This window comes from Pangasianodon hypophthalmus, chromosome 25, assembly GCF_027358585.1.
Source record: "Pangasianodon hypophthalmus isolate fPanHyp1 chromosome 25, fPanHyp1.pri, whole genome shotgun sequence".
Classification (NCBI taxonomy): domain Eukaryota; kingdom Metazoa; phylum Chordata; class Actinopteri; order Siluriformes; family Pangasiidae; genus Pangasianodon; species Pangasianodon hypophthalmus.
In genome coordinates, this window is record NC_069734.1 from 11,197,501 (window position 1) to 11,224,631 (window position 27,131).

The 27,131-nt window shown below is 38.3% G+C and overlaps 1 protein-coding gene and 2 long non-coding RNA genes across 3 annotated transcripts; all 3 read left to right on the top strand.

Annotated features, from left to right (window-relative positions):
• The first annotated feature begins 10,580 nt into the window (after positions 1-10,580).
• Positions 10,581-12,484, top strand: LOC113545458 (uncharacterized). The gene is made up of 4 exons (XR_004577666.2): positions 10,581-11,626; positions 11,700-11,808; positions 11,893-12,314; positions 12,443-12,484. It is a non-coding gene; the product is annotated as an uncharacterized LOC113545458 (long non-coding RNA).
• Positions 12,485-16,680: 4,196 nt separating this feature from the next.
• Positions 16,681-20,535, top strand: LOC128317475 (uncharacterized). Its single transcript, XM_053229586.1, has 7 exons — positions 16,681-17,003; positions 17,803-18,126; positions 18,207-18,638; positions 18,775-18,807; positions 19,950-20,054; positions 20,135-20,159; positions 20,265-20,535. The coding sequence occupies exons 1-7, from the start codon at positions 16,952-16,954 to the stop codon at positions 20,275-20,277; spliced, it is 984 nt and encodes a 327-aa protein (XP_053085561.1). The 5' UTR covers positions 16,681-16,951; the 3' UTR covers positions 20,278-20,535.
• Positions 20,536-24,578: 4,043 nt separating this feature from the next.
• Positions 24,579-26,778, top strand: LOC128317467 (uncharacterized). Its single transcript, XR_008300991.1, has 3 exons — positions 24,579-25,017; positions 25,098-26,062; positions 26,384-26,778. It is a non-coding gene; the product is annotated as an uncharacterized LOC128317467 (long non-coding RNA).
• The last annotated feature ends 353 nt before the right edge of the window (positions 26,779-27,131 follow it).

The following is a 27,131-nucleotide window of genomic DNA, read 5'->3' on the forward strand; positions in this document are numbered from 1 at the left end:
CAGCTCACAGGCAGAAAAGCACCACCAAAGATAAAGACTAATGCATCAAAGCTTGGTGCGAAGCGTTCACCAAAGACCAAAGAGCCTGGCAGTCCCTCAGTTGCAGACCAGAAGCCTAGTAACAGACCAAGGCCATGGTACTGTTTTCAGTGTGGCGAAGACGGCCATATTGCCTCTCTGTGTGATAATGAGCCGAACCCGTCAGTAGTAGCTGCAAAGAAGACGCAGCTAAAAGAGAAACAGTCTCTTTGGGACAGTCAGAATGATTCACCCTCTTCTCAACGTTTAAACTGAAGTCAGCCCTCATTGTGGGACAAATGAGAGCTGAAAACAGTGATGGCAGTCCCACCTCTAACATTAAAGACTGGAAAAGTAGAAGATCTTTATCCACAAGATCTAGTGATGTAAGAGTTCCAAAGGGATTGATTGGAGCTAAATACACTGCTCAGATACTCATTGATGGACAGTCTTGTAACTGCCTACTTGACACAGGATCTCAAGTAACTACGGTGTCACAATCGTTTTATGAGAGCAACCTCTCTCACTTGAAGATCCACCCCTTGAATGAACTGTTGGAGGTAGAGGCTGCGAACGGTCACACGGTACCTTATTTAGGTTTTGTAGAGGTTGACATCACCTTTCCAAAATCCTGCTTTGGCTCTGAAATCCCTGTGTCCACCCTTGCATTAGTGGTCCCAAACACAAGATCAAATGAACAATCCAAACTCTTGATTGGCACCAACACCTTGGACTTAGTGTATGAGGACTGCTGCAATGCGAACACAGACCTTCAAGCCCTTCCATATGGTAACAGAGTTGTCCTGAAAGTAATGCAGCAGAGAAACAAGCAGAAAGAAGACAGTAGCTTGGGTCTAGTTATGCTGCCAGGAAAGGAACCAAGGGTTGTCCCTGCTGGACAAAGCTGTGTTATAGAAGGGCTGGCTCATGTCAACAGCCCAGCTTTAGACCGGTGGATTGTGATCGAACCCCCTTCATTGTCTTCCTTGCCTGGAGGCATGCTAGCCACAAGCTGCTTACTGGCAATTTCTGATGATCTCCCTAGAAAACTACCAATTATGATGCGCAATGAGAGTAAGCATGACATCATCATTCCAGCAAAGAGTGTCATAGCTGAAATTCATGCCCTACAGGAAGTAGTTTCACGTAAGCAAAGACCTGATCAACCAGCATGTTCTGACAGTCTCTCAGAGTCTACTGACAAAGTAAAGCTGAACTTAAACTTTGATGGCTCTCCACTTTCAGCTGAATGGAAGGAGAGAATAGAGAAGAAGCTGTGTGCTATGCCCGAAGTGTTCGCTCTACATGATTCAGACTTTGGTCGGACAGATAAAGTCAAGCATCAGATTAGACTGAGTGATGAGACCCCCTTTAAGCACCGACCACGACCGATTCGTCCACAAGATCTTGACGCAGTGCGGAGACACCTACAAGAACTAAGTGAGGCAGGAGTAATCCGTGAGTCAGAGTCGCCCTTCTCCTCACCCATAGTGGTGGTTAGAAAGAAGAATGGAGAAGTGAGACTTTGCATCGATTATCGTAAGCTAAATCTCCAAACCATCAAGGATGCATACGCGTTACCTAATATGGAAGAAGCTTTTTCTGCACTCACAGGTTCAAAATGGTTCTCCGTTCTGGATCTAAAATCAGGCTACTATCAGATTGAAGTGGAGGAAGCCGATAAATCGAAAACAGCCTTTGTATGTCCTTTGGGCTTTTGGGAGTTTAATAGATGCCTCAGGGTGTGACAAACGCTCCCAGTACTTTCCAAAGGCTAATGGAAAGGTGCATGGGGAATATCAACCTGAAGGAAGTCATCGTATTTTTAGATGATCTGATAGTCTTCTCAGACACTGTTGAAGAACATGAGACCCGCCTTCTTCATGTCCTTAACCGTTTAAAGGATTATGGCTTGAAGCTGTCCTTGAGAAATGTAAATTTTTCCAAACGTCAGTTAGGTACTTAGGACACATAGTGTCACAAAACGGTGTCGAAACAGACCCAGAAAAAATTGAGGCCCTAAAGACCTGGCCTAGCCCAAAGAACCTGAAAGAGTTACGCTCATTTTTAGGATTCGCTGGATATTACCGGCAGTTTATCCAGGATTATTCAAAGATAGTAAAGCCGCTGAACGACCTCACTGCTGGGTACCCGCCACTTAGAAAAAGTAATAAGCCTAGAGGGAACAGTGGTGAGTACTTCAAGCCGAGAGAACCCTTTCGAAAAAGGTGGACAGATATCTGTCAAAAAGCTTTTGAAACCATCATTGACAAGCTCACTACTGCCCCTGTATTAGGATTCGCCGACCCCAAGCTACCATATGTATTGCATACAGATGCAAGCACAACTGGGCTAGGGGCAGCGCTCTACCAGGAGCAGGAGGGAGTTATGCGCGTTATAGCCTACGCTAGTCGTGGAATATCGAAGAGTGAATCCCGTTACCCAGCCCACAAACTTGAATTCCTGGCGCTCAAATGGGCTGTATCAGAGAAGTTTGCCGATTACCTGTATGGTGTCTCTTTCACAGTGGTTACAGATAGTAATCCATTAACTTACTTGCTCACTACAGCCAAGTTGGATGCGACTAGCTATCGCTGGCTGTCTGCCCTTTCCACCTTCAGATTTCAGCTTCAGTACCGAGCAGGAAAACGCAATCTCGACGCTGATGGCCTCTCACGGCGCCCCCATGCTGAACCTGTCAATGACTTATTGTCTCAGAAAGAAGAGGAGAGAATTCGTCAGTTTATACACCATCACTTACCTGAGTCTGATGAGTTCACTCGTCTCTCCTCTAAAACTGTTAGTGCAGTTTGTGAGAAGCATCTAGTCTGCTTTCCGGTGAACACCTGCGAAAGGGTTCCCGCGATCCCTCTTGTTGCATCTCTTGCTATGTCAACTACAGCTATTCGAGACAGTTTGGAGAGCTGCAATGGTTTCCCTGTCATTCCCAGTGTGTCAGAGGGAGATTTAAGACAGCAACAGAGAGCAGATCCTGCCATCTGTGAAATCCTCCATCTGATGGAGACAGGGGAGACCCCTACCCCAGCTGTCAAGAAAGAGCTGTCTGATATTCCCATCTACCTGCGAGAGATGAACAAACTTGAGGTGAGGGATAAAATGCTCTACAGAAAAAGGCAGATTGGAAATGAAACTCACTACCAAATAGTCTTGCCTGAGAAGTTCAGAAACATGGTTATGACGAGCCTTCATAACGACATGGGTCATTTAGATTTTGACCGGACCCTTGATCTTACCCGCTCCAGATTGTTCTGCCCAAGAATGGCAAATGATGTCGAGAAATGGATAAAGAGTTGCAGCCGCTGTGTTTGTCGAAAAGCACTGCCAGAGAAGGCAGCGCCTTTAGTGAACATTCAGGTATCCAGACCTTTAGAGTTAGTTTGCATGGACTTTCTCTCAATTGAACCAGACCGAAGTAACACCAAGGATGTGCTTGTGATAACTGATTTCTTCACTAAATATGCTGTAGCAATTCCAACTCCGAACCAGAAAGCTCGAACAGTAGCCAAGTGTCTTTGGGAAAATTTCATAGTACACTATGGCTTCCCTGAAAAATTACACAGCGACCAGGGCCCAGACTTCGAGTCGAAAACAATTAAAGAACTTTGTGATCTCGCTGGCATACACAAAGTTAGGACGACACCATATCATCCCAGGGGAAACCCTGTTGAGAGATTTAATAGGACAATTTTAAGCATGCTGGGTACACTCAAAGCTCAGGAAAAAACACACTGGCGAGACTTTGTGAAGCCGTTAGTGCACGCTTATAATTGCACTAAACATGAGACAACTGGGTTTACACCCTACGAGTTAATGTTTGGGTGGCAGCCTAGGTTGCCTATTGATCTTGCTTTTAATGTTCCATTGAACCAGAGTAAACAGAAGTCTTACTCCCAGTATGTACGAGCTCTGAAAGACCACCTTCAGGAGAGTTATCAGCTTGCTAGGAAGAATGCTGCTAAAGCAGCTGAAAGAAGCAAAGTCAGGTTTGACAGACGTGTTACGGAATCTACCTTAGGTGTGGGTGACCGGGTACTAGTCAGAAGTGTACGCCTAAGAGGGAAACACAAGTTAGCTGACAAGTGGGAGGAAACTGTGCATGTCGTTGTGAGTAGGAAGGGAGACCTCCCAGTGTACACTGTCAAGCCAGAGAATAAAGACGGTCCTCTCAGAACACTGCACAGGGACCTCTTGCTACCCTGTGGGTTCTTGTCAGTCCCTGAAGAAGAACCTTCTGCTGTGGCAAAACCTCAAAGGCCCAGTACCCGTCAGCGTCCACACCCTGACCCTGATGAGCGACAGTCAGAGTTTAACTCTGATGAAGAAGATGACTTTGTCTACTCTTTTCAAGATCCAGTGTTCAGAACCGGAAGGTCCACCCAGGAATTTGTTGTGCCTGTGCCTCCCAGAGAAGAGAATTCTGTTGAGCCTACCTGTCTGGATCCTGTAGTTTCTAGTGGTGCTCCAGGGGAAGCAGGTCAAGCCTTACTTGAAAGCTCACCTTCACCTTCACAACACGCATCTGAGGTGAAACCCATGACTACGAGTGACCGACCTGAAAGAGACAGACCTGTGGAAGAAACAGAATCTGAAACAGTTATAGCTGATGCTGGAAACTTACCTGAAGTTCAGGATGGAGAAAGCACACAGGAACTTAATGATTCTGAAACTCTAGAAAGTAGTGAAACCACACATCAGAATGACACAGAGATTGATGAACGAAGAAATGACCAAGATGAAAATGAAACCCAGAGTGAGGTGCGAAGGCCCTCAAGACGAAGAGACCCCCCCAAAAAACTGACATATCCTGAGTTAGGGAATGCCTTAGTGACGATTGTCCAAAACTTATTCCAAAGTTTAAGTTCAGCCATCACTAATTCCCTTGTAGAACCTAGCTTAACTCCACTACCCGAGCCTCAAGTAGTGTAATCTTTTAATTTATGCAAAGGGACTTGCATAGATTTAAGCAGGGAGGGTGTAACCTAGGTGTAGATAGCCATAAATTAACATATAGTGATTACATAAGAAAAATATTGAGCAGAATTTCATCATTTAAGAAAAAAAATCATAGTAGTGATTAAAAGCAACCTTAAACTAGATAAAAAGGATAAAAACAGTATTTCATCAGATGATAAATTATTTGTCAGTTTGGTTTAATAGTTCTGTTACTTTAAGGAATTGCATATCTGTTAGCCAATCGGAAAGCTGCTAATATTTTTTTTTTTAGAAAAAGAAGCGGCCGACAGAGGGTTGCATGGCGTGTTAAATCCTTGAGCAAATTGAAAGAAAGAAACATAGAGTATTGCTGATAATTATTTTGTGTTTTGAAGTGTTTTATTTAGCGTTCTGTCTATGCTGATAGACTGTGGTTATTTTGAACATTTTCTTGTTAAGCTGACTAATTTTCCGGGAAGAATCGCGAACTGCTGAAGCCCATGCGTCGAGCACATGGACGTGGATGTTCGATGGCGAGCCACCCGCTTGAAGAACCTAGACCGTGAGTTACACTGGGAGAAATCTTCTGCTTATTGAGAGCGTGGACTCTGAACAGTAAGCCGATTGCTTACCGACTTTCGTTGAGCTGACAGTGAATCTCCGCATCGCGGTAAGCGTGTCCTCACCTAAACTGAATTTTCCCTTGGATCATGTGAACACTGTATGGAGTGCCCGGAGCTGTCGCTAGCAAGGCTACCGCGTACTCCCTGCTAACGGACTGATTGAATAGAACTTTAAAATTTTGATGATTGTGACTTCATTCACTACAATGTTGTATGTTACATGTTGAATTATTGAATTGTGACTGGATTTGATATTGCATTTTGAAGTGTTACTTTCCAGCTGTTTTGATGTCGAGATGCTGACTGTAGCTCAAGGGTTGAGGTTGAAATAGCCTAAAATTTGCCAGTAGGAAAGTAGCCTAATACAAACGCTAATTTCATGATTCTAAAGTAGGCCTATGTTGATTTAAAAGAGAAATAAACAGGTAAACCAAAATAGCTTAATATTTAAAAGTAGGAACTAAATAAAAACCTGCAATAGATAAAAATTAAAATTAAAATTGAGCTCAGATAACAATTAGACATTGTAACCAAATAGGTTAAGTGGATGGATAATAAGAAATTCATATTTGTTTTCTTTATAAAAAAAGGGAAAGGTTTGAACTGAAACTATGCATTTCTATGCAAAGGTTTGTGTATTTTATGTTATGTTGTGTGAATGTCTATCTGGTACCAAATTATAGTTACCCCTACCCCTGAGTAATTCTTTTGATAAACAAGCCGGCATTTAAACTTATTCTTGGTCTGTGGTGTTTCTTGTTTATTTAGCCATTAGTAACTGCTCTTCCTTCGAACCTAGTACTGGTCCAACAAACTTATATGTAGTAAGTGCTACAATATGTACCCAGAATGTACTTCCACAAAAACATGACTATCAGGAAGTAGTATCCAATTTTGGAGGGAAATCATCTACAAGAAGCAGAGTAAGCATCACTCTTTCATCAACCTTTTTTCCTAAAATAGTGCACTGATGCGGGAAAGCATAACATGTCCCCTGTTATGTCTCTAAAATGTCACTCCTGTTACTGTCCACCCTGTCACTGTTTTGCTTAGTATTTCTTATTAATTTGTTGTGTATTTATTTGTTTTATACTTTTAAAGAAGATTAGTTTAAACAATATGAATGTAGTTGTGAGGGAATGGCGCCGTTGTCTGCTGCAGAAAAGCAGAGACGCTACAGGGTACGTCGTGATGCAGAGCTGGAAAGAAGGCAGAATATCAGGTGTCTTACTCTTGTTTCTGCACCATAAGACCATTTTGGGTTGTGGTGCCCACTGAGGCTGATCGTGAAACCTGTCAGTGTAGAACTCACGAGAACTTACAGTTCATAGCCAACACCCTGTACAGTCACGGTCTGTTAGCAACAAAAAACCTTGAGGAAATGGTAGATGTGACAATGTGCAATCCCAAATCCAAACTCTGTGCATATGATGAGTGCAAACACTGTGTCACCTCAACAAAAACAATGTTGAGACCTCCTGAAAACACAGATGTAGCCCTTACCCAATGGTCTTTGGAAGGCAATGCCAACATGAATGATGGAGAGGAATTTGGGAAAAGGTCAACAATCGCTGTGAAGAAAAATGTGATGATAACTGAGGATGCACTTGTAAGTGAATTCCATGAGAGGCTGTTCAGATTTAGGCGACACATCTTTAACATTCGATGGCAGTATGGGGCCTACAGACAGCTTAAAGAAAACTTGAGGAACAATGAATGTCTACTACGTGTAGATTTCAGTGAGAACTATTCCTGTAAATATTCTCAAGAAATTCAATCGGCCCATTTCGGAGGGTCACATCAGCAAGCAACCCTACATACTGGAGTGCTGTACACTGCAGATGAACAGTCACCAGTGACCTTCTGCTCCATCTCACCTTCAAGGCAGCATGATCCCCCAGCTATCTGGGCCCATTTCAGCCCTGTTTTAGACATGGTGAGGGAGAGATACCCTCTGATCAATCGCCTCCATGTGTTCAGTGATGGCCCAGCTACTCAGTACACACAGAAGGGCAACCTTTACTTTCTATCAGAAGAGCTTTTCAAGAAAGGCTTCAAAGATATTAGCTGGCACTTCTTTGAGGCCAGACACAGCAAGGGGGCTCCAGATGGTGTTGGCGGTACCCTTAAAAGATCAGCTGACAAAATTGTCCAGCATGGAGGAGATATTCAGAATGCAGATGCCATGTTCCATAAGCTAAGGAAGATGGGCTCTTCAGTGGAACTTTTTCCTGTTGGAGAAGGAGATGTTCAGAGAAAAGTGCAGGAAATGATGGATGCACCCCAGCTTGTGCCTGTCAAAGGAACAATGAAAATCCATCAAGCCATTAGTATCTCTCCAGGGACAATTAAATACTGTGATATAACTTGTCTTTGCCGGGCAGACAGAGGTGTTCTCGACTGTTCATGCTATGGGCTGAAACAGGTGAGCCTGGGAGAACAAGCAAGCCCGTGTAGCAGATCCGATTCTGCACATAAGAGAACTCACACTGGAAACAGTGGGTCAGCCTTAAACGTCTCTATTTATTGCATCTGGAAACACATGGGACACTTCACTAGTAACATTCACCGTGCTGTCCTCCTCCCGCACACTCGTTTTGAACTGGGAGAAGAGAAGAGGAACTCAAGTGTCTTGCCTCGCCAGCGTCTAATCGTGGTCTGAGGCTGACGTAACTCCCGCGCTCTCTCGGAAGGTATAGCACGCAACACAGATAAGTGTCCCACTTGAAAGAAACACCTTAATTAATAGTTCCTAGCCCAAAAAGGAAGTTTTGGGAAGTTCATCACACACACACATATATAAAAAAATAATATTTCTTTCTTCTCAACCGGCTACACCCACATTCCACTGAAGAACCATCACGGCCTGAAGTCATCATGAAAGAAAACATTGGGCAGTGAATCCCAGGAATCATCCCGGAGTGAAATGCATGCATAAGAATGGGACAAACAAGTTCCATTGGCCAAGTCCACGAGAGGATATTAGCTGGTATAGGGATGATCAAATTATATGTCTGATGAAAGAACCACAAGCTTTAAATAGGAGGTCCGTCCAGCTAGAGAAGACAGTGTGGAATTTTCTTGAGAAACACCTAGGTTCCTGGTTTGTTACATAGTTTACTGCTGAAACATCTGTGGGATCTGAGACTGAAAAATGTTGCTGATATTTCTTTTCGGTGCTCAGTGGTTGAAACTGGGGGCTAAATGAGCTGGCTTTCTTTTCTGAAATTGTTGTTGAATTGTTCTGAAACTGATGTGATGTCTGAGATAAGACATTGAAAAATGTTCCTGGTATTTCTTTTGGATTCTTAGTACATTTGGTGGTTGAAGATGGGGGTTAAAGGGTAAAGGAGTTGCCCTTCTTTACAGAGATGTGTTGTTGTTCACTGCTGATGTGATGTCTGAGATCAGACAATGAAAACTGTTCCTGATATTTCCTTTGGGTGCTCTGTACATTTTATTGTTGAAGGCGGAGTGAGGTTGGGGTAAATGAATGACCTTTCTATAATGAAATATTTTGTTGTTCACTGTTGTGATGTCCACCCTGTTACGTTGTGTCCACCCTGTTTCTGCTCTCTCCACCCTGTGTCCTGTGTATTTTTTTTATATTAATTCAATAAAATCAACAAATATTATGCATATATTTCTGGTTACTTGCAAGGAATGAATTGACAAAATGAAATCACTTAAAAATGGGGCTTAATTGTATTGACATCCCTTTTTATTCTAAATGAAATGCGTTAAAATTACATCGTGTCATAAAACATATCATATCTTTTTTTAGATAATGCTTGTTTATTAATGCTTTATTAAAATACAGCTGGAGGGTCAAGTGAGGGACATTTTAGCACTTAGAAAATGTAAATATTACTGCAACTATTTATTTTAATCACTTATTAAAAGAGATGAGAATGTTCAGTAACAGGGGGGACATTTGGCCTATGTCATATGTGAAAAAGTTGGTAAAAATGATTACATCATAATATCCTGAGCTGGACCAATATGTTTTTCCTATAGTTCAATAAGAAAATTTGGCATTTTTTCATGGAATGTTACCACCCCAAAATGGCACCGAATAGTAGGAATGACCCATATACTATATCTTTCATATTTTAAGATTTTTCTAGTGATGTACTGTATGCATTGCCATTGATTTCTGGATTGTCCACTATTCCAGAATTGTGCTGGGTTTTTTTTTACATTATGAGAATATTTCACTCATTTGATTCTTATCCCTCAGTGATGTAAATATCATTGCTGTGTGATATTTATGTTTATGAATAATATATGTAGAATGTGTATGTGTATGTATACTGTACATGTTGCTGTGGTCTGAAAGAGAATTTCTGCATTCCTCTTCTGTTAATAAGCTATAAATGTATAATGTATAATGTTAATGTCTATAAAAGCAATAAAATTAATATGGTGTTACAATGAATTGTGTGTAGACTCATCTTTTGAGAGTGATCAGGATCTAAGAAAGAGGGGTCATGCTTGTGGTGAAAAGTCACCACAAAACTGTTTTCAGAAAAACACTGAAGACTGAAAAAGTCAGGTCATCAAAAACTCCCAGGAGTCTGTGAAGATAGATAGATAGATAGATAGATAACTGATGTTAAAATAGCATTTTGATTTTACATAACAGAAGGCAAAAATGTTCTAATATCATATTGCCATGTCAATTAGTCAGTTAGTTAAGATAATTTGTTGATAGCAAATATATATATAAATATATATATAGAACTTTCTGTTAGCTGTTATCAGCTGTTAGCAAATCACATAGCAAAGAAGAAAAGTAGTTTTACATCTACATTGTTATCTTTTAAAATAAGACTTCCTCCCCTTCCCACTTCCTCCATGGTTGAAAAAACATTATGGTGAAGGTGCCCTTTGGTAGACAAAATTTAATAAAAGAGCCATATAGTGTGCCCTTACACTCGGGAAAACATTTGCCCTAATGACTGTCCTTCACATGGAAAAAAAAAGTGACAAAATGCCCTTTAGAGTTACTGCTACTTGTGAGAAATCATGATGAAATATACTCTAGAATGCCCTTCCAGTGGAGAATATGTGATGCTGTGCCCTACAGGGTTCCCCTATGAGTGAGGAAACATGATGAGGTGCCCTTCCGGTGTTGAAAACAAGATGCAGTGCCCTACGGGTTGCCCTGCATGCAATAAATAAAATGAGATGACGTGCCATCTAAGTGCTCCTATGTGCGAGAAAATATGCCCTCTAGGGTGCCTCTATACAAGTTAATGCCCCAGATACCCCTGTTTTTTTCTCTCACTGCATGTATGAGATACCTCACCCCACAGGCTCTTCAAAGCAGCTGGCTGAGGATCTGAAAATGAAGCTTCTTGATGCCTACAAGGCAGGGGAAGGCTTTAAAAACATATCCTAAAAGCTTACCATTTCTATTGTCTAAAATGTAATTAAAATGGCAGTTAAGGGGAACTTTGAAAGTCAAGGCAAGAGTTGGAAGACCAGGAAAACTCTCAGATAGAACTGCCCACATTCTGGACAGAAAGGCAAAGCAAAACCCCCATATGACACTAAGAACCTTCAGGAAGATTCAGCTTACACAGGAGTGGTGGTGCACTGTTCTACTGTGCAGCATTACTTCCACAAAAATGATCTGCATGGAAGAGTCATCAGAAGAAAACCTTACCCGTGACCTCATCACAAATGTGAACATCTGATGCATGCAAAACAATATCTAGATAAACCAGAGGAACTGGAAACAAGTGCTATTGACTGATGGAGTAAAAATTTACCTCTTTGGCGGCAATCACCCAAGGAGTTTTTGGAGTAAAAAAGAGTGTCACTGTGGGGATCTGTGTTTTCTTGTTGGTGGTTACCTGCACTGATAATCAGTGTGGGGATCATGTGATCTGCATTGTGTGGCTGCTTGTCTTGGGTCACATGAGGCATGTCACATGACACATTAGGAGATTATAAAGTTTGGCTTGTGGAGTTCACGCTCTCTTGCTGCTGCCATTTGCCACTGCAACTAGACTCCCGTCATACAGGTAATGGAGTGACTAGACTGTGTTTTAATCGATATAGGAACTGAATTCTCACGTTCTGTTTTAACTTTATCAGGGTGACTGCTAGAATAATGTGTTCCACTCTTCATGAAGGACACAGGTGACTGCATGGTATTTGAAGGACTTGTGACCTCCTATTGAGTTGCTGGGCTGCAGACACTCTGGTAGTTTGTCTTATGTGATTTCATTTTTTTTAATTGTTTTATATTGGTATTTAAAATGTGTTGATTATGTACTTGTATTTATAGCACTGGAGTGCCCCATTTTATCTTCCTGGGTTATTGTGCTGCGGGGAGTATTGAACACTCTTGCAAAGTAGGCCAATACTTCTTGTATATGTTGGTTTTATGTGTGCTGGTGAATGAAATTGGGGATTAATGTGTATTATTTCTTTTTAAAGGGACCAGGCCAGCCACTGTTTTATTGTCAGTGTACAAGTCTTTTTTTAGTTTGTTTGTTGGTTGTTTTGTTTGCCTTTGGCTTTGTCCTTATTTTTTTTGTCCTTGGTCTAGTGTAACCCTGCCTTGACCAAGCCAGCACGGTGGTCATTGTGTTGGGAGCTGGCTGTTCTCCTCTTTTTGTCTCTGTATAGGTTCTCTGTACAAGGCCGGATCTGCACCTCACTACTGCTCCATTCAGTTGGGGGCTGCACTGAGGGGACACTATTTTGGTGTGTACTGGCAACATGCAACACGGTGTGGTATTTTGTAGTGGTAATTACTGACCTTGTGTGTGCAGTGTTTGCTATGTTGCATGCTTGTATGGTGTTGGGTTTGTTGTGTCTGTCTCTCTCACCAGGGCCTCCTAGGAGAGGAGCTGTGGGTGCCGTGCCGACCCGACCTTGTTAGTTTGAGAAGCTCCAGCCAGTTTCCCTTCGTCTCTTTTTCACATTAGCAATTGTACCTATTCAAAATTGTAATAAATTTGAGCTTGTGTACATGCCTTGTGTAAACTGTTTCTTTGCGGGCAGGGTCTAGAATCAGCCACACTACAGAGAGAAAAGGGGTTTCCCCCGCCCATTTTAGGGGGTGGCGTAGTCAGACAGTAAAGTACATGTCGGTATTCTGCGCGTCAGGTACCACATCACCTTGCCAACTGTTAAGCATACAGGTGGATCTATTATGCTTTAGGGTTGTGTGGCAGCCAGTGGCACAGGAAACATTGCACAGGTAGATGGTAGAATGGATTCCAATAAATTTCAGATCTAGAAAATTCTGCAAGCAAATGTGATGCAGTCAGTCAAGAAACTGAAGCTGAAAAGAGATTAGCTTCTACAACAGTGCAAAACATACCTCAAAATTCACTATTCACTAAGAACTACTTCAAAAAAAATGCAAGCTGAAGTTTTTGGAATGGCTCTCACAGTCCCCTGAATGAATATCATTGAAAATATATAGGTAGATCATAAACCTGCTTGTGAAATGTAATTCATGTGGTATTGATTTTCTCTTCAGAACCCAACATGTAGAAGAATATGAACAGATATGTTGACATGAGAGCAAACTGCGTCTAGAGCACAGGGGAAGTTCTGCTTTTATGAAAATAATGAATAATCTTGTAATACTGCTCTTAAAAATTTCTCATAAATATTTATTTTAAAAACAGCCTATGGAAAAATATGAATTTATTACAGAACATTTGATTTAGCAGTGCTGGCAGGAAGGGGCGTGGTTTAATGGGAGTGTGGAGGAATGAACAAACACTTCACCGCTCAAGGACACAGGGGACTCAGGGTGAGATGACTGGAGAGTGTTATTTTTTGTCTGTGCCCCTGCACCGGAAACAAGGCAACAACCACAAGGAGTCAAACAGGAAATTGGTCGCTTTACAACCACACTGTTCAGTTCAGTTCAGCTCTGCTGTCACACCCACATCGACCTCACTGACTGAAAAGGAGAGAGCAAGAAAAAGAATATTAAATAAGCATTTACAAATGAGTGTGTGCCACGTTGTGCCATGTTCACTTGCTCATTCCCCCAGATGCCCTCTAAACCCCGCCCTGACTTGCCACAGTACAATACAATAAAAATGATAATATCTTACGTTATTGGAGCAAGAGTGTTGTATATAGTGTTAATAAGTTAGGCCATTTCCTTACAAAAATCTTTTTCTCTGCCATAAGGGCATACTGAATTCATTTATTGAGTAAAATAAGTCCACGAAAGCAACAAACCCCAAATTAGCACAGCAGAGTTTAGCAAGACTATTTATTTAAACTGTACAGGAAAAAATGTGTTCTGATTTAACTGCTGAAACTTGATTATAATTATGATAGTCTAGATTTCTGCACAAATAAATCTGTCAATAAATAATGCCAGTGGACAGTAAAGACTGGATGTTTTTTTTGTCAAGTAAGTTTTTTATTCAGTCATCGAATAACCTTCCAATAATCACAAGTTCCAGTATTAATTTTCTTATATGCACAAAAACTTCCAAAAAAAAAAAACAAACAAACAAAAAAACCACATATTAAATGTAACACTCCTTCCCCAGCCTGTTAATATAAAATACAGTGACATTCAAAACAACTTTTAAGTTACAATACACTGCATTAAGGAATAGAATTCCTCTTGAGGTAACAGAAGAAAGGGTCCCAAATCTTGTGAAACTGTCCAATGTTGCCTTTTAAAAGATATCTGATTCGCTCCAAGTGCAGAATAGATATCAGTTCCTCAAGCCATAGTTTGGCAGCAGGAGGATTAACCTTTTTCCAGAACAGTAATAATAGTTTCTTGGCTGTTATCAAACAATATGTAAGGAATTTCTGTTGAGCGCTGTTCATTGAATATGTATAACTAGAATGTCCTAATATGATGAGCACTGGGTCTGGATCCAAGTTTACATTCAGGACATGTGAAAGCACTTTAAAAACCTCACACCAGAATCCCTGTATTTTATGACAGAATATAAAACTATGAGCTAAATCAGCATCCTCTGATTTGCACTTATCACAAATAGGAGTGACATTGGGGAAAATCCTATGTAATTTCTTTTTAGAGAAGTGGAATCTATGTAGGACCTTAAATTGAATGAGGCATAATCTAGTGTTGACCGATTGCTTATCAATATCCTCCAAGCCACTCTGCCAAATCTCCTGAGAGATTCCAATTCCAGTCTCTCGCTCCCATTCCTCTCTGATCAACTTTGTAGAGGGGGAAGACTGGATGTTTAAAATGTGTTACTGCTCTATATTATGGGTTCTTTTTTAATTTAAAAACACTGTCACATTCTTTGTCTTTGTTATTTTAAATGTACAAAATGGGGAATGAATGAATGAATTTTTAACCTGAATTTGGGTAAAATTTAATGGTTTTAAATCTTCTGTCTAAGCCAGAACAATGTTCTATTTTTTAATAAGTAGCAATATATATATTTATATAACAGTGTTGTTAACATGTTATTGACATTCGATAAAGCAAAAGCTACCAGAGTCACTGGAAGGCAACACTAGAAAAGTTTTCAGCACAAGATCACTGTGGTCTACCATTAACCCACCTGAGGCCTCCATCATAAGCCCCAAACTTCAGTTTATTCAAAACAATTTATGCTACAGTGTCAAAAAAATCTGTTACATTTATGGTAAAAACTGGCAGTTGTGTTTGCCAGAACTTTACTGTAAAAAAAATTTAAAATAAAAGTCGTAATGTTTCACTTGAAGCACTTGAACACTTTTGAAGTCTTAAATTCACTTCCCTCTAACGCCATCGCTCATAGTTCCCACATCAGCATTCTGGATCATGTACTCTCTCTCTCTCTCTCTCTCTCTCTCTCTTTCTTTCTTTCTCACACACACACATACACACAAGCAGAGACTATTTGTGTAGTAACAAGAAAACCCACAAGTTGTGACATCCACCACTAAACTGGATATGTGTGACTGTTTGTCACTTTATTTTCTGATCAGTTTCTTAAAAAGTCTTACAATGTCTTTAAGGAATTTACTGCAAGCTGCTTAATTCAGTTTAATTCTATACATTTTCATGAGGAAAAGCTGAAACATTTCTAACATTACTCACTCCTGTCTTTGTTTTGTTTTTTTTTTTAATTTAATTTAAATTTTTTTTAAATTTTCATTTTATTTTATTTTTCCATGAAACACTTGGAAAAGTGTCACTGTTTTTGTAACTTTTGTAACTTTAACCTTTTCATCCAGTTAATTTACGTGTCTGAGTTAAATCTTTGAATCAGCTCTGTTCAGTTTAACATCCTTATGCTTAGAATATAACCCTTATATAACCTTTACAATATGTATATCCACTCACTGAACACTTTATTTAATTATTTAAATTGTTTTCATTTGCTAGAATGTATGACTCAAACAGTGAGAAATTTACAAAGGAAAATACACACTGATGTGCTAACACCATTCTAGTGCTGTAGAGCTGACATCATTTATTGAGCCTTAAAGAGAAGCTTTTTGAGTCCTTCAAACTGTGCAAAGTCGCTGTTTCAATCCCAATTAGTACTACTTCTTTCGAGCGGAGGTTTTCTGCACTAGAGTTAGTGAAGACCTCTCTCAGGTCCACTATGGCAGATGAAAGACTGAGCAATTTGGTGTACTAAGTATTGAGTCAACCTGACAAAGTCATTGAACCTGGATGAATTTGTTCATCTGTTTGCAAGAAAGCATAAAAACCATAGAATACAGTTGATTTAACAAAAATTCAATATAAAACTGAAAAAAAACCCGGAATAAATAACAATTGGAAAGGCCTTGAATGGTGATCATTTTTTAACTTCTTGTATAAAACATGAAAAAATGTAGAATACAGTGAAAATGTAACTGAAAAACAAAACTGCATAAATAAAATGATATAGAACATTCACTTTTGCCTCTTACTACCCACAATGCACTGAGTCAGACAGCTTAGTGTTGGAGAACAATAAGGTAGAAAGTAAATGACCCCTCTAACAGAGCCACTGGCCCCAGCCTGGACCCACCAGGTCAAATGGTCTCTCTTTCTCTCTCTCTCTCTCTCTCTCTCTCCCTCACACACACACACACACACACACACACACACATACACACAAGCAGAGACTATGTGTCTAGTAACAAGAAAACCCACAAGTTGTTACATCAGTCACTAAACTGGGTGTGTGACTGTTTGTCACTTTATTTTCTGATGAATTGCTTAAAAAGTCTTACAACGTCTTCAAGGTATTTACTCCAAGAGCCAAGATTCTGTTCGCTGCTTAATTCAGTTTAATTCTATACGTTTTCATGGGGAAAAGCTGAAACATTTCCAACATTACTCACTTCTGTATTTGGTTTTTTTTTTTTTTGGTCAGTGGAAAAAAGGTGTAATAATGGTGTTGCAGTGTTTTGCCCTTCTGGTTTTTTTCCTCAGTAGGAGCCATGGTGAGTGATTTTCTACATTTTCTTTTGTTTATTAACGTTATTATGGGTTAACATGATGACACTATGAGATGTACAGTACTGTGCAAAAGTCTTAGGTACCTTATTTTTTTAGTACAAACTTTGTTATAGATTTTTATTTTATGAATTCTACATTATGGAGTTAGTACAAAATCATTTTAGATTTCCAAACATTAGTTTTCCAGCACAAAATTAAATGTTACAGTAAAATGTTTGTATGTCAGTAAAGAAAGCAGGATATTATGTAATGAAGGCTGCTGGGTTTCGCTGCAAAAATAAGAAGCAAGTGTGACAGTCAAAGTCTCCAGAAGAACTGTGACTGGTTCTGCTAGATCCTTATATAACTGCACAAATAGTCACCTCATTTTTCTTTTAACAGTGAAAGTGTGTTGATTACAATGATATATTACAAATTGTTTATATATTACAACTTGCCCAAAATGCTAAATCCTAATTTACTGCATGTCTTCAGTAAGTTCAGTTTTATTGGCTTCCTGAAAATAATCTGATATTTTAATTAGTGACATTATAGATGTGATTTGCTGAGGCAGTTACTTGGTACTGTATATGGTTGAAATTGCATGATATGTGATATGTTATTATTGGTGAAAAAATATAAAATTCTGTTCTCAAAAAAATAAATAAATAAATAAGAAAAATCTGTTACACTGATGCTGGCCAAGTGACATTAGTGAAATGTTATTAATGAAATACTTTTAGTACAAAAGTACTTGCTGAATGATGAAGCTCTTCACACTAAGGCCTTTTCCTCTTCCCTAAGGACATACTGAATTCATTTATACAGCAAAGGAAGAAGTAAAATTGTTTTGCAGAACCAACACATGGCAAATAAGCACAAAGTCTAACCACAGCATTGATGTGAATTGCACAGTGGAGTGTGTTCATGGTGAACCACTCAAACTTAATAATAACCTGAAATCCTGCTCAAATAAACATTCAGACAAAGTTGGTGAAAAATGTCCGCTAATAGCGAGCAGTGGATTTTTTCGATGTGTTACTGCTCTGGATTCTGGTTTGTTGTTTCCATTCAAACCGTCTCCCAACACTGTCACCTCATACATAGTCGCTACTGCAAATGAAGAAAGTGAGTACGTTTTTACTTTCTGTATTTTCTCAAGACAATTCTGTTTTTCAGAATAATCAGCAAAACTGTTTTTCCTTCAGTGACAACCAAGTCTGAGGAAAGATCTTCAGTCGAGCTAACTGAAGGTGAAGAAATACTTTTAAACTGCAGTGTCATCTTTACAGAAGAATATAACAGCAGGGATTTTGTCGTGTACTGGATCAAGACCATTGAAAAGAACAGTAACTGTGTGTATTCTTATGATTTTGACATGTATAATGGTATAGAGTACAATCACCACTGCAATGTGCAAGAAGAAGTGCTTTCCAGGATCTCAAACCAAACTGAAGGACAGAACAGAAACATCCATAACATCAGGATCAGTAACGTAACAGAGTCAGATGCTGGACAATATCTTTGTGCCTTACAAATGCACACAAATGATAAGACAAAAGGAATGTGGAAGATCATAAATAATATTACAGTCAGTGTACATAAAGACAAAGCATCTGAAATAGCTGCAAACAGCGCTGGTGAGTTTCAACTACATTTGGCTATATGTGTGTGTGTGTGTGTGTGTATTTAGGGGATGGAAAGAGATCGACATAAGAACCCAGCATGTTGTTGTAGACTATTTTTTCCTAATGATATTTAATTGTTTTTACACAGATGACGAATCTTATGGAGACAAAAGCAGTACTAGTGAGTTTGAACTGCATATGATATTACATCTGTGTGTGTGTGTGTATATATATATATATATATATATATATATATATATATATATATATATATATATATATATATATATATATATATATATGTATGTATATATATATATGTATGTATATATACAGTATATATACAGTTGAGGTCAAAAGTTTACATCCCCCTTTCAGAATCTGCAAAATGTTTATTATTTTACCAAAATAAGAGGGATCATACAAAATGCATGTTATTGTTTATTTAGTGCTGACCTGAATAAGATATTTCACATAAAAGATGTTTACATATAGTCCACAAGAGAAAATAATAGTTGAATTTATAAAAATGACCCCGTTCAAAAGTTTACATCCCCTTGATTCTTAATACTGTGTTGTTACCTGAATGATCCATAGCTGTGTTTTTTTGTTTAGTGATAGTTGTTCAAGAGTCCCTTGTTTGTCCTGAACAGTTAAACTGCCTGCTGTTCTTCAGAAAAATCTTTCAGGTCCCACAAATTCTTTGGTTTTCCAGCATTTTTTGTGTATTTGAACCCTTTCCAACAATGACTGTATGATTTTGAGATCCATCTTTTCACACTGAGGACAACTGAGGGACTCATATGCAACTATTACAGAACGTTCAAACGCTTGCTGATGCTCCAGAAGGAAAAAACGTGCATTAAGAGCCGGGGGGTGAAAACATTTTGAATTTGAAGATCAGGGTAAATTTAACCTGTAGCCTCTGAAGGGCAGTACTAATTGAAAAAATACGATATTTAGGCAAAATAAGAAAAATGTACACATCTCCATTCTGTTCAAAAGTTTTCACCCCCTGGCTCTTTCACACATTAAGAATCAAGGGGATGTAAACTTTTGAACGGGGTCATTTTGATAAATTCAACTTTATTTTTATTTTTATAAAATTATTTTCTCTTGTGGACTATATGTAAACATCTTTTATGTGAAATATCTTATTCAGGTCAGCACTAAATAAACAATAACATGGTAAAATAATAAACATTTTGCAGATTCTGAAAGGGGGATGTAAACTTTTGACCGCAACTGTATATATATACATAAGAGCCCAGCATGTTGTTGTAGACTATTTTTCCCTAACAATATTTAATTGTTTTTACACAGATGTTGAGTCTCTCATCCGCTTATGTGTTACACTGCCAATAATACTGGGTGTTCCGGTAGCTGTTATCGTGGTATATTTACGGAAAAAGTTTAAAACTTCACCAAGTAAGTGTCTTCTTATATAATAATATGTTACAATCACTATGTTCTGTACATAGGCTAATATAATTGTTATTTTTTTACAGGATCTCAGGCCATGGAACTGCAAATGTAGGCTACTGCATTCATAATTATATTTGGTTTAAATGAACATGACCTCCATTAATGTCTCTGTTGTCCTAATTCCTGTGATATTTATGTTTCTTCCCTTTGCAGAATGCAACAGTGAACAATGAAACTCCTGATATGAACTTTGAGGCATGAGAGCAGCACAGGTGTCCACAAACTTTTGGCCATATAGTGTATTTATCTTTATTCATGTCCAAGGTTCTTTTGGTGTAACACATGGAAAAGTGTCGCTGTTTTTGTAACTTTTGTAACTTTAACCTTTTGTAATAAAGTTTACATCCAGTTAATTTACGTGTCTGAGTTAAATCTTTGAATCAGCTCTGTTCAGTTTAACATCCTTATGCTTAGAATATAACCCTTATATAATCCTTACAATATGTATATCCACTCACTGAACACTTTATTTAATTATTTTCAGTGTGGTCATCTGCTAGAATGTATGACTCAAACAGTGAGAATTTTACAAAGGAAAATACACACTAGTGTGCTAACACCCTTCTAGTGTCAAGTCATCACGTGGCTTTATTGTCATTTCAACCATATACAGCGTGTCAGTACAAAGTGAAACGAAACAAGCTTCCTCCAGGACCATGGTGCTACGTAAAACAACACAGAACAACACAAAACTACAAGAGACTACATACTTTTTACATAAAGTGCATGTGCAGACGTGTATACAGCACAAAACAGTACAATGACTACCAGAACAAGGACAATAGGCACAGTAAGGTACAGTGCAGCGCTGACTAGTACACAGTTCTAGTAAGAGAGCTGACATCATTCACTGAGCCTTATAAAGAAGTTTTTTGAGTCCTTCAAACTGTGCAAAGTCGCTGTTTCAATCCCAATTAGTAGTACTTCTTTCGAGCGGAGGTTTTCTGCACTAGAGTTAGTGAAGACCTCTCTCAGGTCCACTATGGCAGATGAAAGACTGAGCAATTTGGTGTACTAAGTATTGAGTCAAGCCGACAAAGTCATTGAACCTGGATGAATTTGTTGATCTGTCTGCAAGAAAGCATAAAAACCATAGAATACAGTTGATTTAACAAAAATTCAATATAAAACTGAAAAAGATGAAGAGCAAAGGCCTTGAATGGTGAACATTTTTGAACTTCTTGTATAAAACATGAAAAAATGTAGAATACAGTGAAAATGTAACTGAAAAACAAAACCGCATAAATAAAATGTTGAATGATATAGAACATTCACTTTTGCCTCTTAATACCCACAATGCACTGAGTCAGACAGCTTAGTGTTGGAGAACAATAAGGTAGAAAGTAACTGACCCCTCTAACAGAGCCACTGGCCCCAGCCTGGACCCACCAGGTCAAATGGTCTAGAACCGTCACTGTCTCCACTGCATGAAGGAGGTGCGCTTTCTACGTTTTCATACCTGCTATATTGCCTGTAGGTGTGAATGAGTGTGAGTGTGTGTGTGTGTGTGTGTGTGTGTGTGTGTGTGTGTGCGCGCGATGCCCTGCAACAGACTGTTTTCCCATCCAGGGTGCATTCCTCAGCCAAAGAGTCCCTGATAGGCTCCAGATGCACCCTGACCCTGTTCAGGATACGAGACTTTAGATGAATGAATGAATGAAACATAGCTGTATAGTTGTTACATGAAATTGCTTTATTGATGTTACTGACTTGGAAAAGCAAAGGAATAATGAGATGAGGTGAAAAGTATTCTGTCCACTACTCTGGGCCAGAGGTGTTGTGCCACGACTGCACCAAATCTCTGTGAATCACAAGAACCAGCATTCAGACAAACTGCTGTAGTAACGTTTCACTCGAAGCACTCGAACATCAGCTGCTGCTCACATCATTTCCCACATCAGCATTCTGGAGCATGTACACTGTCTCTCTGTCTCTGTCTCTCTCTCTCTCTCTCACACACACACACACACACACACACACATAATAACTGATGAAAATTCTTGTCATACACCAAAAAAATTCTCATAAAACTTTATCCTGAAAAATAGGCTTATGGAGATATATGAATTTATTACAGAACATGTTATTTAGCACTGTGGCGTGTTGATTTTGTGCTTCAATGTAAAACTCGTCTTTTTATTTACATATAATACATATTTACAAATAATGGTGGTGTTGTAGTAATTATTTTGTCATATGTAAGTGTCTGTCATACTGACAGAAGTTCAAAACTATTGCCTAAATCATCTCCTTACACAAATCTTTTTCTCTTCCATAAGGGCATACTGAATTCATTTATACAGCAAAAGAAGTTTGCAAGAGTAGCACATGCCAAATTAGCACAATTAAAAACCAACAACATTTTATATAAACACTGTTATCTTTCTAATAATACTTAGGCCTCACGTCTCATATCATTTTTACAGAGATCTGCTCATATCATGTTCTTCAGAGGTTTGCCAGACTGACAAGGAAAACTGCTCAGAGAGGGTTTCACACAATCAGGAACATACTATAGCTAGCTACAAGATATAAACACAACTTTATACTGCTACAGGTATCTTCAGGTATGTGTAAATATTATAAAACTAACGCAATGACGCATTTGTATTTGCAAACACTATTTTCCAGAGAAATACTAGAAAATGCTCACTAAAAAAAGAAAGAGCCACTGGTAGAAATGTCAGCATGGTGTTTGAACTCTGGCACAAACTTTACATTACTCGAGTTAATTGATCTCAACTAGAGATGTGCACAATACTGTTTTATTAAATTTATTTTTTGTTAAATCTCACTCACACTGTGAATTTACCTTCTGTCCTCTACTGAGGGCCAGAGGTGGTGTGCCATGATTACACTAAATCTCTGTGAATCCCAAGTATCAGCAGTCAGACAAACATGTAGGGTTCTGCTGTCATAATGTTTCACTCGAAGCACTTGAACACTTTTGAAGTCTTAAATTCACTTCCCTCTAACGCCTTCGCTCATAGTTCCCACATCAGCATTCTGGATCATGAATTCTCTCTCTCTCTCTCTTTCTTTCTCACACACACATACACACAAGCAGAGACTATGTGTCTAGTAACAAGAAAACCCACAAGTTGTGACATCAGTCACTAAAATGGATATGTGTGACTGTTTGTCACTTTAATTTCTGATCAGTTGCTTAAAACATCTTACAATCTTCGAGGTATTTACTGCAAGATGTTGTTCATGGGGAAAAGCTGAAACATTTCCAACATTACTCACTTCTGTCTTTGCTTTTTTATTTTTTCATTTTTATTTTTATTATTTAATTATTTATTTATTTTGATCACTGGAAAAAGGTGTAATAATGGTGTTGCAGTGTTTTGCCCTTCTGTTTTTTTCCTCAGTAGGAGCCATGGTGAGTGATTTTCTACATTTTCTTTTGTTTATTAACGTTATTGTGGGTTAACATGACGACACTATGAGATGTGCAGTACTGTGCAAAAGTCTTAGGCACTTTATTTTTTAGTACAAACTTTTTTATAGATTTTTATTTTATGAATTCTACATTATGGAGTTAGTACAAAATCATTTTAGATTTCCAAACATTAGTTTTCCAGCACAAAATTAAATGTTACAGTAAAATGTTTGTATGTCAGTAAAGAAAGCAGGATATTATGTAATGAAGGCTGCTGGGTTTTGCTGCAAAAATAAGAAACAAGTGCGACAGTCAAAGTCTCCAGAAGAACTGTGACTGCTTCTGCAAGATGCTCAGTAAAATTTACAGCTCATTTCCTTATAAAACTGCACAAACTGTACCTGAGACTAGTAATTTTTTTAAAGCAAAGGGTCGTCACACCAAATATTGACTTTGTTTCATTTATTACTGTTTCCTGCTCTTTATAGTATTTTTTAAATGTAGAAACATTTAATTTCATTATTTCTGAAGGCATCTTTGTTCTGAAGCATTTCTTTGCATGTGCCTAAGACTTTTGCAAAGTACTGTATGTATATATATATATATATATATATATATATATATATATATATATATATATATATATATATATATATTAGGAATGTGCTTAAAATAAATGATACTCTGTCATTAGAAAAGCAGGGACACAAGAAGACATTTTACACTCTGGCTGCTGGAATTTTAAGCAGCATACATGTGATATTTGCATCACACCAAATGATATTCGCCTCATTTTTCTTTTAACAGTGAAAGTGTGTTGATTACAATGATATATTACAAGTTATTTATATATTACAACTTGCCCAAATTGCTAAAACCTAATTTACTGCATGTCTTCAGTAAGTTCAGTTTTATTGGCTTCCTGAAAAAATCTAATATTTTTATTTGACATTATAGATGTGATTTGCTTAGGCATTTATGGGGTACTGTATATGGTTGACTTTAAAATTGCATGATATGTGATATGTTATTATTGGTGAAAAAATATAAAATTCTCTTCTCTGAAAAAAAAAAATCTGTGACACTGATGCTGGCCAAGTGACATTAGTGAAATGTTATTAATGAAATACTTTTAGTACAAAAGTACTTGCTGAATGATGAAGCTCTTCACACTAAGGCCTTTTCCTCTTCCCTAAGGACATACTGAATTCATTTATACAGCAAAGGAAGAAGTAAAATTGTTTTGCAGAACCAACACATGGCAAATAAGCACAGAGTCTGACAACAGCATTGATGTGACTTGCACAGTGGAGTGTGTTCATGGTGAACCACTCAAACTTAATAATACCCTGAAGCCCTGCTCAAATAAACATTCAGACAAAGTTGGTGAAAAATGTCCGCTAATAGCAAGCAGTGGATTTTTTCGATGTGTTACTGCTCTGGATTCTGGTTTCTTGTTTCCATTCAAACCGTCTCCCAACACTGTCACCTCATACATAGTCGCTACTGCAAATGAAGAAAGTGAGTACGTTTTTACTTTCTGTATTTTCCCAAGACAATTCTGTTTTTCAGAATAATCAGCAAAACTGTTTTTCCTTCAGTGACAACCAAGTCTGAGGAAAGATCTTCAGTCGAGCTAACTGAAGGTGAAGAAATACTTTTAAACTGCAGTGTCATCTTTACAGAAGAATATAACAGCAGGGATTTTGTCGTGTACTGGATCAAGACCATTGAAAAGAACAGTAACTGTGTGTATTCTTATGATTTTGACCTTACTGCTAATAAAGTACAATCACCACTGCAATGTGCAAGAAGAACTGCTTTCCAGGATCTCAAACCAAAACGAAGGCAGAAACATCCATAACATCAGGATCAGTAATGTAACAGAGTCAGATGCTGGACAGTATCTTTGTGCCTTACAAATGCACACAAATAATAAAACAAAAGGAATCTGGAAGATCATAAATAATATTACAGTCAGTGTACATAAAGACAAAGCATCTGAAATAGCTGCAAACAGCGCTGGTGAGTTTCAACTGCATTTGGCTATACGTGTGTGTGTGTGTGTGTGTGTGTGTGTATTTAGGGGATGGAAAGGAATAGATTTAAGAACCCAGCATGACGTTGTAGACTATTTTTCCATAAAAAATTGTGTGTGTGTGTGTGCGCCTTCAGTCATTTCTCCGTATCTACGTTTTAATTAATGTTTATACACAGTTTTCATCGCCTTATATGCTACAATTCCCATATTACTGGCTCTTGCCCTAGTTACTGTGGGGTTTATCTAGAAAAAGATTAAAATCTCACCAGGTAAGAATCTTGTGAAACTACATAGCCATTTAATCAGATGCTAATACCTATACTTAACAAAGCCAAATTCATTTTTTTTACAGGATCTCAGGCAATAGAGCTACACAGGTAAGCAATGGCATTCATAACCATGTGTTTTGAGTGAACATGACCTCTTCTATTACCTCTGTTGTAACTTATTCCTGCTTCATCATGTTTTCTCCAACCAGCAGAAACCAAAATGGGGATGATACGGAAGAAACTGCTGATATGGAATGTAAGTCTTTAGAATTTTATGCCTTGTCTTTTTTTCATAATCATTGTTGAAAGGCAGCATGGTGACGTTCGACTGGGTTTCCTCCCACCTTCCAGAAACATGCCAGTAGGTGGATTGACTCTGCTAAATTGGCTGTAGGTGTGAATGAGTGTGCAAATGTGTCTGCATGATGGACTGGTGTGTATTCCTGACTTGCACTTAATGTTTCTGAGATTAGAGATCTCCAGATCCAGTGACAATCCTGATCAGGATAAAGCGCTGAAGATACATGAATGATTATATTTGAATTTTTTAAATGTGTAATCTTCATGTTATATGCAGGTTCTCCGTATGCTGTGGGGAGTGGAGAAGAGGAGATTAAGTTCAGATCCAAGCAGGATACTTTAAAGCAGGAAGACCAAGAAAAATCCACAGACGTCTATTCAGATGTGATATAGAATGACTTGTATGAACCCGGGGCATGAGAGGACACTGTAACATTTATGCCAAAAAGGATTTTTGAAGGTGTTTACATGCATGTGACTTTTTTCTTTACTGGCCTAAAACTGAACACATTTTACTGAAGTGAAAATGGTTTTGATGTTGATAGCATGTGTGGATTACAGTCTAGCAAGCAAAAGTCAGTACAGAAGTTTTAGGCATAAGATCACTGTGATCCACCAGAATGATCTTATAAGTATTCTTTCATCTGGTGGTCTTCCATCTGGTCTAGCACTCGAAGCTCATATATATATATATATATATATATACCCATATATATATATATATATATGTATATGGGTATATATATATACCCATATATATATATATATATATATACCCATATATATATATATATATATATATATATATATATATATATATATATATATATATATATATATATATGGGTTATTGCTATTATTCGGTGCCATTTGAGTCCCCAAGACATAATATGGTATATTTTATTTAAAAATCGGATTATACTAATTTCTTTAAGCTTGTTGTATATGATTAACCCCCCTCCATCATGGAACACAATGATATTGTAACCTAGGTGTAGATAGCCATAAATTAACATATAGTGATT